General features: G+C 40.6%; 1 protein-coding gene across 12 annotated transcripts in view; it reads right to left on the reverse strand.

Annotated features, from left to right (window-relative positions):
* The window catches only part of trim3b (tripartite motif containing 3b), a 42,388-nt gene that overhangs the window by 12,436 nt on the left and 15,113 nt on the right, over positions 1–14,839 (reverse strand). For 6 of the 12 annotated variants that reach the window (XM_074609909.1, XM_074609900.1, XM_074609910.1 and 3 more), the window contains 3 exons: positions 9,273–9,471; positions 3,982–4,157; positions 1,187–1,316 (listed from right to left, as the gene is read on the reverse strand). In XM_074609909.1, the coding sequence (XP_074466010.1) occupies positions 1,187–1,316; positions 3,982–4,127 (276 nt within the window). In that variant the 5' untranslated portion in view covers positions 4,128–4,157; positions 9,273–9,471. The remainder of the gene's footprint in view (positions 1–1,186; positions 1,317–3,981; positions 4,158–9,272; positions 9,472–14,839) is intronic. The other 6 variants (XM_074609907.1, XM_074609903.1, XM_074609906.1 and 3 more) reach the window with 2 other exon arrangements.

The raw sequence follows: 14,839 nt of genomic DNA on the forward strand, positions 1-14,839 counted from the left end.
CTGCACAATTAAACGAATATTAATCCGATCATGATTTTGACTTCCCACAATTAAATGAACATGATCGACTGCAATATTGACGTTTAAAATGGGTGCTCCGCTCATAGAAAACTATCAAATCAAGTGCTTCCTAATTAACAGCCAGCCACCAGGGGATGATCGAGGCGTCACTTTTGGGGATCTGTCTTGCCATCGCGCGCGCCTATAGCGGCAGCATGTGATAAACAGCATGTAATATACTATATATTTCTTGTTTTGCCGACGAGCGAAACGAAAAATGCACTGAATTCAGGTGAAGATGAACCTTATTTTAAGTCTTATTTTGATGGAAAGAGTTGTTAATTAGCAGGAATGCAGCACAACATGGCAGTGCTCGGTTAATTTAAATGCGAAAGTGCAATACAAATATTTTGTCCCTAAAATCAATAAATAATCCTGATCTCAATATTTATCAAAGTAATCGTGATTATCATTTTGGCCATAATCGTGCAGCCCTAGTATGGTAGGCCCTCCAAATGCTTTTCTCTTTGTCTGAATTCCTTTTAGTCTGTAGCTGACTTCATTCTGTTTAGGACACAATCACACATTCTTGTACCTCTATCCATTTGAGCACCCTCCATTCAATACATTTATTCCCTATACCCAAATAGTAACCTTAATCATCACAGAAGAAACAAATCACCGGCCCTCACAGATAAAGAATCCTTCTTAGTTTATTAAGAGCCTTTATCTTTGAGTGCTGGTGATTTATTTCTTCTGTCCTTACCACAGGTAGTTTAGGAGCCATGCTCACGGCTACTTTTTCCTTTAACCTTAATCATCACTCCTACACGTCAAATGGTAACCTTACAACAAAACCTAGGGTTTAAAGGGTTTAAAACAAACCCTTAAAAAGCACCATGAAAAAGAAACGACCGTTCACAATGACCTCAGTCTGCAAAAATGTCTTCCCTCCGTTTAACACAAAGAGTGGTTCTCAGAAAAACAGCAGTACAGGAACATGCTGTACACAGACCCACCGACCTATTTCTTTGAGACATGCCTGTAATTATTTTAAATCATCTTTGCTTTGTTGTTAAGCTCATAATCAATTTAATGTTTATCTTTTGTTCCATGTTAACACACTTGAAAATCCTGTTTGGCTAACACATATGTGTCTGACTTGAATTAAAAAAAGGGGATTAACCTCCATGAGATTAGTGATGAAGAAGTTGTTCTGTAGAGCACAAACTCCTTTCTCTGGCAGGATGGACGTCTGCCGACACACTGGACACGAGAGCGTCAGAGACTCTGGGGGGATGTAGTTCTGCAGACAACTGGAGGGAGGGAGTCAAAAAACAAAGAAAAGCAAAGATTAGGATATCAAATCTACTTGATTCTTTTGCATCATTCTGTGTATAAATTAAAAGTCATATTTGATTTACCAACAGAGCAGAGAGAGAAGGAGAGGAGGACACTAGAGCGACAGAGCTGTCACCTTATCACAAGAATTGAAAGACAGTGCCTAAATAGTGCTGCTGTCACAACAAATAGGGGAAAAGTGTGAATCCAAGTCAATCCACAGAACCCACAGCCTCAGGAGAAGACTCGCACACTTCCTCATTGAGTAAGTGAATCTCTGGCAAATCAATCTGCCTGACAGAAACGCAAAGAGACAAAGGACTTTAGGGAGAAGAGAGACGTTTGTGTATTTGTTTACGCTCCTGAATGTTTGTGTGCATGTGTTTTGGATTCTGGCGGCAGTCACACATCAATCCCACCGGCCCCTAAAGGCTGAGGACGGTTTGCATTAGATTTTCAACATTAGACAACCTTCAAAGTCAAAAGCAAACCCACAGTCAGCAAAGTTCAGCTTCAATATGCAGATTACCCGACCGCACTCCTGGCCTACAGCCCGGCTGCCATCCAGCATGTGATCTACGGTTGTTGTTCTTTAGCTTTTGTTATCACTAAATTGGCGGTTGACGCCGCAAGAAGCCTGAGGTCAGTGTCGAGGATGAGTCTCTGTTGTTGTACACAAGGATGTCTGGCTGAACACCAAAACAGACTGGCTCATATTAACCAAGCCTTGGTAAACTGCAGTCGTTAGCTTTTGAGAACAACAGAGAGCTTTAACAAGTCTATCTACCACTTTGTCAACACTGCTGTGATGCTCTGAAGCCTGGATAAATTACTATTAGGCTTGCCGCGGTAGTCTGTGTTTCTGGTGTTACTGTACACGGTGTTACACGGTGATCGGGCACATACCGATTACATTACTTGCCCACAGCTTGTTCTGCTTTGTTCATATAAATAAAACCCATTTAGTTAATTTTCGTATATCACCGCCGTGTTATCAATACATAGTCGGACGACGGACGCTACAAACTGAAGGTATCTGCTCCGTACGGAGTCTCAGCTGAGAGTAGCAGGAGTCAGATTTCACACACGGAACGAGAGAGAGATGACAGACAAGACAGTGGCGGAAGATTTAGTGTCAAAGCGAAAAGAAAATTGGCAATATTTCAGATTTAAACCCAATGCTATAAGGGAACCATAGCGTTAATGAGGGAATCGCCATGACGGAGTGGTCACAGCCGGTGTGCGCGGTGGAGCAGCGCCGGGTGGAAACCTGCGGCCCCGCAGCAAAGCTGGACCGGAGAGGCCAGACACACAGCTACCATTACTTTTGCTTTGTCAGACACACGACCAGCTTGGGACCACAGCAGTGATGTGGTGAAAAGGTCTGGGATGGGGCAAGAAACTAATGATAACTTTCATTGCGGATTAATCCGTCAATTTGTGATTACTTGAATACTTGTTGGTTCATAAAATGTCAGAAAATACAAACTTGTTTTGTCCAATAAAAACAAAAACCCGACATATTTTATTTACAACCATGTGAAACAGGAAAGCAGCAAATCTAGCTGAATAAACAATTAATTGCAAACCAAAACTGTTGATTGTCAATTGCCTGAGTGATTACTTGACTAACAGCACTAGCGCCACACTCCTCCTTGTTAAGCAAAATCCTGCACTCACGAGTACAAGTAGCCACATGCCCCCGTTGTAGGAAGACGTCATTTATTCTGGCATCATTTGCAGCAGTTGCACAACCCAATATGGCAAACTCATGATCCTGATCTCTAAATAATGAGCACACAGCCAGGATAATCACAGCAAGAGTAAAAGGGGAGCAGAATTAAAAGAGATGTGATACCACACCAGCTCAGCCCTAAAACCCCCTAAAACTACATCAACCCATCCAGTATTAAAAAACATCTGTCTGGCAACATCACGTATAGCTCCAGACAAAAATCTGTTCACCTCAGCAGGGCTCCAGATCACATGCCATCCAGTTAAACCGGGGATTAAACTTGCCCTCGGGTGGACAAATGCCCCTCACACTGCCTGGAAAAAGGATTTATCCCGTACTCTGTGTGGCTATGCAGAACTATTCCATAAATATTTGTTTGGTTGTAGGTTTTAGAAGTAAACCAGTTTGAAACATAATCCCAGTTATCCAACATACCCCCCTCTTCATTCTCCCACCGTGACCCACAACAAGCTTTCCAAAAGCCTCCTCTGCTTGGCTCGGCACGAAAAGGGCCCCAGTAAGTATTGCCTGAGGGGGTGTCATCTTTCTGAGGAACTGTAGATTGAGGAATTGTAATTGTGTCTCCCAACAATGAGCCTTTTCTCAGACGTTGACGGTCCCTGATGCTGAGGAATGTACTTATCCCGGTGGAGTCGGTGAGGAGAAGTGCTCTGAGCTGTTTAATTGTGGCCAGGGATTTGCAATAGATGAGGTTCCTCTATTAGGAGACATGTAAATATGACAAGGATTCTTCAGTAATAGAAAGGGAGGATAAGTACTGGCAGGGAAAAGGCTACAGTGTTGTACCACCTTCACGGTGTGAGCAGAGACTTTGGTTTAGTTTGAGGGAAGCATAGGTCATTAGGACTTTTGCCGGTTGTCATTGAAACACAAATGTTAGTTACCTTTCACAGAAGGTGTGCAGACAGGGCAGGACCTTGGGGTTGCGGTAGTGATCCAGACAGATGCTGCAGACCAGGAACTGCTTGTCTATCTGCCGCACCACAGGGCTGGTGCTCCCAGCCTCACGCTTCGCCATGGCAGAGGACATTTACAGCCACGAACGATGACAGCAGTTAACCTGCAGAGAGACAAAGATACATGCGTGAATACTTGCCCATGTTTGGCTATAAAAGCTTTTTAAAGAGAGTGTCACTTTCAGGGCCGCTAATGTTCAGCTGACTTACCACAGGCGGTACCAGGAACCAAATTTAACAAAGCTGCTTAATTCCTTGATTAGTACAAAAAAAGGTGTCCATTGTTATGGTGTTATTTCTAGGTTTATACCACACAAAGGCCAGCTGAAAGAGAACTGTGTGAAATAGGAGCATGCACCAGTCCTGAGTGTGCAGAGTCAGACAGCAGCAGATGTAGACAAACCAGTATGGTCATGTGCCTGGCTTTTGATTAACATCTCAGATAACACCAAAGCAGGAAAATAAAAGAAAATAGGGATTTTGTAACTAAACAATAAGTGCAGGTTGTAGTTAAAGATGAGCCTTTTACTACAAATAAACAATAATGCATTAAAACAAGCTTACTTGGCTACACATGTACACACACTGAACTAAAACATACACACGCATACACATGTGACTGAAAGCAGAATGTGCTGAGTAGTGTCTTTGTTTCCTTCTATTTGTGTTTGTCAGTCTGTCTATGTTTACAAGTCACAAGTGCGGTCTCACTACTGCTAAACTTTGTTTGGGTTCATATACTGTAACAACCATATGGGCTCTAGATCAAACCATATGCTTTTGCATAAACACGCAAACATATGAATAAAACAACAATGTACATACACATAGATTTACAGTACATATATAATTAAAGAGTTGGTTGATGTATAGGTGAAAAACAAACGAAAAGAGGTCATGTTGTCCTTAAACACAGAAGCCCATCAGTTCATGAAATTATTTTGTATGATATTAAACGTTACAAAAGATGCCATGCCGGCACTGATTTGAACTACATCTAGAAAACATGCATACATTTCAAAGAACACACTGAACAAAAGGCTATGCATACCAGTAGTAAAACTCTTGAGGTGACCAGAACAGAGGAGCCCCGTGCCTTGCTTACATAATCTCATCCATTATAAAAAAATACAGCTGCAAGTTTTGAATATTCTGCCTAGCAACACAAACCAGTGCTCCAACTTGGCCCACTTTCACATTCATCAGTGCAAGCCCAAACATTATAAGGCATAATAATTACAGTGGTCCGTTAAAGATGCTACTGCAGCATGTTCTCATTGCTATGCACCACTAGTGTGTAAATGAAGTGAGAAGATCGGGTGTTAACTATGGAAAAAAAAAACATGCAGTCTGAAATACAAAAAAGTACACACACCATTTGCAACAAAGACAAGAGGCCACGACAACATACATTTGTTAGAAAACAGCTTCACCTGAATTGACCTTTGGCTTAAAATTGCCACCTCTGATAAATACTGTGCATGCCATATTTACCTCAGTGTTGCTAACTAACACCAGCAATAATGTTCAGCCACATTTTCTCAGTGGGTCAACATGTTTATTATTCATGTATCTGACACAGTGTCTCCGCATGTGTCCCACACAAACATCCCTGACATCCTTTAAGATATATAGTAGTTATGAACAAACAAGGACACACACACACACACAAACACAGACAATCATCATCCCCCACCAGACTCTCCCCCTGTCTGCACATCCGTCACTGCTGGATCTAATATAGCACTCAATCCCCCTATGTACCATCTAGCGCATGTCCTATTGTCAGTTGTTACCCACTGCGCACACACACACACACACAACACACACACACATGCTGGGAGGGTAAAGGTCACCTCTTAAGCTGTCAACCATGGGAACGACATGTCATATTCACACTCCAGTTAGGAACATGCAGGGTGTGTGTGACGGAAATGATTACCAGTAAGTAGCTTATGTTTTGTCTAAATCTAAATATGCATTGTTCTCTATAAACCTTGAGCTTTAAACTGGCACTTCAAGAGTATCCAGTTGTCTCTGTTGGGTTCTGATGAAAAGAAGCTCGAATGTCTCTCTATAGAACGTATCACTAAAGAGGGATCAACCACAGGATGTATTATACCGTATAGTTCTTCTCACACTTCTCTGTCACTCTCTTTTTGTACTAGAACACACTGATACTAACATCATCTGTAATGACGTCTGTCTATATTTAGACATGTATTAGTGGGTATGCGAGGAAAGCAATGACGGTGAAACTAAAATAAGACCAGGGGGTCTTAGGACTGCTGCAGAGTGAAGTGGCTGGTGTCTGTTTGTTTACAGTTGTTTATATCTTAAAAGACAGTTTTACTGGGTGGACCAAAGCAAAAGAAGAATCCGGAGTCCAATAAATCCCAAATAAGAATTCTGGCTCAAAATATTCGGCTGAAAAAAAAGTAGCACAAATGTTAAAACCATCTGTTCGGAGTTAGTTACAGAGACTGTTAGTTTCCCTTGAATTTACAGCTCAGCTGATGCATGAAAGGCATGGGCCTTTTACAAAGCTCTTATATGTTCACCTATGTATCGCAATGTTTTTTTCTTTTTGAAATTGTTTTTTTAATGCCAAAATCGATATATTTGATTCATTTGAGTCTATGCAGAGGTAGAAGGAAGTCACCGCTTTTATTCTTGTAGTCTGAGTTATGTGACGCTATATCCGTTCCGTATCCATCAACCAAAACAAACCGCAGAAAGCAGAAGACGGCGGAGGGTCTTAACAAAGGGAACTGTATATACAAAATACATATATGGAAATAAGATTGGTTGGATTGTATTCACCAGAAGTATAAAACATTACAGGTCCCTTATAAATTAAAAAGGAAATACCACTAATTTGTGAGGGAAATATCTTTATTCTTTGATTTTTGGGTTGCTGGAACAAATGTAATAATAAATAATGCCTGACAATGACTGATATATTTGACTTCAGGACATCTCTGACTACATACCTGCTGAAAATAAAAAAAATTTACCGTATCAATTTCGATATTTTCCAAAGTAAAAGTTCCTAGAAGTGTATGATTCAACTTTTACTCATGGTCTAGTGTTAAAAAACAAAAAATCGCAATACTTGTACAATCGCAATACTTAAAAATTGCAATACATATCGAATCAGGAGATAGGTGTATTGTCCCAGCCCTAATACATGGTGCAACAACAGACACGGAATTGTCGTGCATGTGAGTGGGTGCTCATGTGCATGTTTATAGTTATATGCAGGGTCTGAAATTAGCACCCGCCAAATGCGGGTTAACTAACGTTAACGGAGGTGCCATTTAGTTTTTATTACGAGACGTTCACGGTCTGCTCAGCAAAATGACTATTGGGCGAAAGTAAATTACAACGTTATCATGATGTGTTCACATGTAGTCTCGTAAAATTACGTTTTTGGCGAGAAACTTGAATAAATCCATTTGTTCGATTGAGATGTTTTCACATCAATATAAAATAGATATTGGAGAGGGAATTATGACCTGTTTAACTTCCTAATAACTTACCAAGATTTTTTTTAATCAAAGCAAATATTTAAATAATCATAATCATTTGAATTTTTTTATGCAAATAACCACTATAGATGACAATAACAAAGTACAGTACAGTACTGTGTACAGTACCCTCCCATGCTTAAAAATAGGATTTCCCCAGAAGCTACAGTGTAATTCCAACACTGTAATTTACCATGCATATTAGGGATGCTCATTTTGAAAAAATAACCGACCCTCGTTAACCGCTTATTAACCGTTAACCGACAAAATTTCTGCCTCGCGCCAGCTGCAGTGTATGAGCACAACAGACAACTGAGAACCCAGTTCACCCATCCGGGAGCATTAACTTAGCAGCCACGCTGCGCGTAGTGTCGCGGACATGAAGCCAATTTCCCAGTAAAAGTCTCCACCGCACATTTAGTTTAGTTTAGCAGGTTGTCAGCTGTGTGTCCGCCCGGCGTAACGACACTGTCTGCCCGGATTAATGATAGCCTGATAAACAGTGTGTGTATTTGTGCTACGTTAGCAGCTCTAGCATTGCCGGAGGCTTAATGCCAGTTAACGGTTAAACAGTTAATTATGAACATCCCTAATACATATGTTTATTAAGTAAAATATATAGAACATTGAATGACATCACATCTAGAATGTTATTCCTTCACTTAGCGCAGAGATTGCAGAGTGGCAGACAAAAAGAAATACTTGCCTGCCACAGTGGCAGGCAGTGAAAAAAGTTAATTTCAGACCCTGTTTATATGCATTCAATCGCCTGTGTTTTTTTTACATGGTCCCAACTTCATGCATGCCCACTTAAAACTCCTAAGTAGGCCACGATGCTTAGATGTGATGCTTTAAAGTAACCATGACCAGTTAGCTGACTGACAGGCTTAGGAAGTTAAAAAACTGAGTGAGGATGTGCAGATTCAAGGCTCTGCAGTTACAGGCAGCACAGTGAGATAACGCCAAGCCCAGGCAGGACTGCAGGAAGCTTAAAAAAAAAAAAAATGATGGATGAGAGGACACATCCTGCAAAAGAGCTGTCAACTAATACCATCAAAATGAAATGTGTTATAATTCTGCTGCCATTATAAGCGCAGTAATAACAGCAGTAACGTTGTCGGTGACCTTAGCCCAACTAATTCCCCAAACTCTCAGGATTACAGCTTTTGCATGTGTAACTAATTGTTTGTGTGTGTGTGTGCACATTATGTTTGTGTGGGACAACAAGCTAACACCCGCAGAGTTAACACACAATGAGTCTATTCACTGCTGGCTTTACCGAATACAAAAAGTAACCGTTTTCTTTCAGCGCTGAAAAACCCCTGCTGTTGCTTCACTGTACAATAGGATCTTCACAGCTCATGTGTATCTCTTATAACACACACGTGTAAAATGAAGTAGGGGGGAAAAGAGCAAGACAGGAAATTAGATGTCTGCTTCCCAGTTCATCAAGAGTAACAGGAAAAGGGACAGAGAGACAGTTTATAAGGAAAGTAGTGAATACAGCCCTTCTGCTCACTGTCAGGGCACCTGTGCAGCACCAATGAGTATGTGCAGACAGCTTGGACAAACACACAAACTCACACACTCCTCTCTGGTAACAGCTGAGCTCATAATGTTAAGTTATATATGCACACATGCATGTAGATGAGGACAAACACACACAGATTTGACAAAAGGACTACCTACTGTCAGCAGTGTGTGGAGTAGATCAGTCTAGAAGGCTCCATGGCAGCTCCGTGTTAACATTAAAGAATAAGCTCACGCCCTGACTCACACTCACGCACGCCCACTTCCTCCCTCGTCTCTCCCCTCGACCCTGCTGACCACTCTTCCTTTTCCCTTTTCCTTCTGTGGCTTTTCCCCTTTTTCCACCACAACACACGCACTGAAAAAGGCTGAACAGGGATGACAACATAGGGCGGGACTGTAAAATTAAAAGTCCCTCCTACTGTCAGTGCTGTTTACAAGCATGAGCTGACTGGATGCCCTCCTACTGCCGCACTCTGATAGGCTGGGAAAGTTAAACTAGCGGGGACGAGGGATTGCATCATAGGCCAACAATTCGTGCTGGCCAGAGGGAGTGAGAGGCAAAGATTGAAACAGACAAGAAGAAGAAAAGCCCAGCTGTCAAAGCTTGAAAGATCATCTTTAAACAAGGAACATATGACATATAAAGTAGGGCTGTCAATCAATTTAAATATTTAATCACAATCAATTGCATAACTGTTCATAGTTAATCGTGTTGAATCGCAAATTAATAACACATTTTTTATCTGTCGAAAATGTACCCGAAAGGGAGATTTGTCAAGTATTTAAGTCAAGTATTTAATACTCTTATCAACATGGTAGTGGGCAAATATGCTTGCTTTATGCAAATGTATGTAAATATTTATTATTGGAAATCAATTAACAAATCAAAACAATGACAAATATTGTCCAGAAACCCTCACAGGTACTGCATTTAGCATAAAAAATATACTCAAATCATAACATGGCAAACTCAAGTCAAACAAGCAACAACATCTGTCAGTGTGTCAGTGTGCTGACTTGACTATGACTTGCCCCAAACTGCATGCGATTATCATAAAGTGGGCATGTCTGTAAAGGGGAGACTCGGGGGTACCCATAGAACCCATTTACATTCACATATCTTGAGGTCAGAGGTCAAGGGACCCCTTTGAAAATGGCCATGGCAGTTTTTCCTTGCCAAAATTGTGCGTAAATTTGGAGTGTCATTTAGCCTCCTTTGTAACAAACTAGTATGATATGGATTTCTTAGGTTTTCTAGTTTCAGGTGATGCCAGTATCTTCACTCTAGCTTTAAAATTGAGCCCGCTACAACCTAAAAATCTCAATTTAGCGATTTATTATCACGTTAACTTTGACAGCCCTAATATAAAGTCTTAATCTGCTTTGTTATTATTATTTAATTTGTGAAATGTACACACTCAAAACTATGATGATCAGGCACAGAAGCAGGGTTGGTTCTTGTGCACCATGCTCCTAACAACAAACAGGAACAGCTGCTGACAGGTGACGATCATCTAAACATTCGGATCATCTGGCCTCCAGTTACAGTTACAGAAATACGTCATTACTAAGCCAGCCAAGCACGCATACACGCAGGGAAGCCAAACAAAACAGAGTTACATAATTCATGATGTCACCTTTAAAAAAAAACCACTTAAAATGTTGGAACGTATGCCTCTCCGCCTAATGTTATAGTATCAAATTACACATATGCAGGGATTAAGAAAAGACCCTTAATACCAAAAAGGGGATTATCACTTTGAATTTCAAGTAAAATATCTTGTCACAGGATAATTTTGCACCCAATCCCTTAAACGCCCCGTCCTTTGCGAAGTGGTCAGAGATTAAACTGGTGCAAGAGGTGACGATTCTCTGACAAAAAACATCAATCTACAGTTAATTTGTGCGGATTGAGTCCAGTCGTGACTCCTCCCTTCGCTTCCGGCTCTGCTTCCTCCACGCCTACGCATACCTTTCCAAAATCCCATCATCCTAAACTCACAGGCCAGACTGTGGTGGTGGGTGTAACAGGAAGTAGAGAATAAGAGGATGAAAATCAGAGAATGACATATATACAGTACTATTGTGGCACTGTTTCACATGCTTTTTAAATTGCTTGCTCAACTTGATACAAGATCTGATGCTTCTTTCCAAACCAAAACAGCTCCCACAATCACATTGCCACTGGACAATCTAATAGGATGTCTTGTTTTCACGCTCCACAGTCAGGAATTAAAGAGAGGGTATCTGACACGACCGATACACCAAATGCAGCACTCCAGCGTGGGCAGCCTTTTGAAAAAAGGCCGTTGTCATCCCTGCACTGAGCACTCCACAGCATTATTGGTTTACCGCTGCGCTTTTCTGCTGAAACGACAGTTTTATCAGAATATACGACACCTGCGGTTATTAAATAAGAGGAAGATGAACCACCAGTGGCACCCACAATGATTCTCCCGAAGCTAGTGGTAGACATAATATAATGAGAGTACTGTATGTATGGAAAGTATAGATAATCAGAAAATAAATTCAGAATTTGGCTCCAAGGCTCCGACTAAATATGGTTATTTAAGCAGAAAGTCTTGAGAGGAAGTTTAGCGTGAGCTAAAAGGTAGAAACAAACCCACCGCAGCAGTTAACTCTGTGTCTTGTGCAATATCAACAACCAAAAGAAACCGTTCTGCCTCAGGGCCAGCAAGAGGCAGAACAATAACAGCAATGATAGTGATGTTTTCCAACAAGAAAATCCACATCCACTTCAGGCAGTGAGCAAAGAATTGAGGGAGTGTAGTGTTATATTTTGTATTCTGTGTCTTGTGGAAAATCACACGACAAATAATGTGACAAGAACGGTTCAGTAAGAGCGAGAGTGAGCAATGAGGGTTAAGGGGGCTGCTGTGTTTGCTTGCAGCTAATACCATGCCTACTACGTCAGTGCTGCACACCTGATGCCTTGTTATTTTTTGCTTAATGTTAGGTTTTTACATACTGCAGCATCCTCCTGGGGAAAGGACTCAAGGAACAAGATGAGAGAGAAAAGTGATGACGAAGAGGAGGAAGAAGGGATACACAGTTACTGTATATACAGTAAATTCTAGGGCTGGGACGATACACCTATCTCCCTCTTACGATATTACGATACTTGGGGTGCTGATATATGTATTGCTATTTTTAATTATTGCGATTCGATATTACAATTTATTGCGATTTTTGTTAACTTTTTTAACACTAGAACATGGATAAAAAAAGTTGAATCATACACTTCTGGGGACTTTTACTTTGGAAAATATCTAAATTGATACGGTAAACATGTTTGATATTCAGAATGTATGTAGTCAGAGATGTTCTGAAGTCAAAGAAATCAGTCATTGTCAGGCATCATTCATTTTTTTCCAGGAACCCAAAAATCAAAGAATAAAGAAGATGCCCTCACAAATTAGTGGTATTTTATTTTTAATTTATAAGGGACATCTAATGTTTTATACTTCTGGTGAATATAATCCAATCAATGTTATTTCTATGTATGTATTTTGTATATACAGTCCCCTTTGTTAACACCTTATTTTGAAAACCAGATGTAGTCACACGTGTATACTTCCGCTAATTTCACCAAGTCCGTCGCTAGCTCTCCTGTCAGCTCCGTTCTCTTTATAGATCCATGGTCAGCTCCATCGGGGCCGTTTGAATGCATTTGACATAAATGTCAGTATATGGGTGCTCCACAGTTGTAGCGTCGGACGATTTGACCACAGAGATGAGAGTTACCGCATGCTTGACCGCACGTTACCGCAATACAATAACAAAGTTAGTATGCAGCTTTAACACGCACGCACGCACAGCTGTTTCAATCTTAGTAATACTGTAGCCCACCTCCCCCCTTTCCGTCTTAGCTTCTCAAGTTACACCAATCACTTACAAAAGCACACACACCTCACTCACCCCAGGGTTTAAACCTTCATTTGGTCCTCACAAGGATAGAAGCACAAGAATACACACCCAGAGATAATAGATGGCGTGCATGGACCGGCCTGCGTAACCCTCGCTAGTATGCTCGGCAAGCCTCCGTTCTCCCGCACAGTTCAGTCTTAAGCCTCCACATACATATACTTCTATATATAGAGCTATCAGTTCTTATCCCCTTCACACCACTGGCAGGCACGTGCTCAGCGCTGCACACACACTGCAAAAAGGCGCAGGGAACCTCAGATGACCAGCATAATAATGACTCAAAAACTCTCAGGGAGGATCCACATGCTAAACATTTAGATGGGACTTGTTTCATAACTGTCCGATACATGCAATGCACATATTATATATCTGAGATTTATTTGTGCATGACGTCACTCGTTCATGTATTCTTCCTATAGCATTAACATCTCAAAGCATTGCCATCATATCCTTAAAGGTACTGTTTTTTTTTTAATGGTTGCTAGCATAGGTGATTATATGCAAAGTTAAGAATGAAAAAACAATATAATTAAATATGCAAATACAGTATATCATAAATGTATCATACATACACAGTATAGGGCTATGCAGAGATTTGAGACTATATGCACACACTGTTGTAAGAAAGGGGCCTGTTACTGACAGCTCATAGTAAACACACAGGTCTAACTTGCATGCAAATCGATGATTGATTGATGGGCTGGGAAGAAAATACTGACGCTTCCTTTCAAAAGCTGTGGCAGCCACCCAGCTGTCTTTACACCACAGCTGGCCTCAGGGAAAGCAGGTGTGTGAGCGTAAATTGTGTGCTGAGAGCTCAACTTCACACAAATATGCTTTCATTTACATCCACAAACAGAGCAGTGGAGGAAAAAATAACTCACATTCTTTAATAAGGTAATCAAGATCACAACAAATAATTCCCTAGAATGTTAAATTATATTTATCGTCAGACACAGACTACATTTACATGCACATTCATATTCCACTACTATGCTGAATATGACAATATTCAGAATTTAATATGGGTCATGTAAACAGCATATTCCGTTGGGATATTCTGAATTAGGCCTTATTCCGAATGGAGCATTTTCCGATTAAAACATGTGGAATGTTAGTCCCCATAGTAGCCATTTCACATACTGACTTTTTTTTAAAAATCAGATTGTATGCATATGGTGGTGTGTATTTACACTATGACAGTTTTCCTAAAATTAGATTTGAAAAAAATCGCAATATATTCTTTGCTTACAGTATCGCAATATATTGAATCGTAAGCCCTGTATCATGATACGTATCTTATTGCCAGATTCTTGCCAATACACAGCCCTAGTATGCACGGCTGCCATGTAAAAGGGAATATTAATTTACATTAGCCATGTAAACAGCTTAGTAGGATTACTGTCTTTTTCAGAATAAGTGCAAAAAACTGAATATTTTGTGCATGTAAATGTAGTCACTTACACCTGCGTTTAAACTTGAACACACCATACTCATCATGTCATCATGTTGCATGTAAAACCTGCAAAGTAATTAGTAGCTACAGCCTTCCTGTAAATGTAGCAGCGTAAAGAAGTTCAAAGCTAGAAGTAAAAGTGTCAAACAAAACAGAAATAATTGAGTCAAGTACTTGTACTTCAATTCCTGACACCTCTGAAATAAACCGCAATCTGTGACCACTGCAATCATGAAACCATTTTATCTTCCCTCATATTCACTCTCTTCACACAAACACAACTTCATCAAGAGATTCTTGACACGAATAACATCAAGGC

Source organism: Sebastes fasciatus, chromosome 16, assembly GCF_043250625.1.
Source record: "Sebastes fasciatus isolate fSebFas1 chromosome 16, fSebFas1.pri, whole genome shotgun sequence".
NCBI classification, from domain to species: Eukaryota; Metazoa; Chordata; class Actinopteri; order Perciformes; family Sebastidae; genus Sebastes; species Sebastes fasciatus.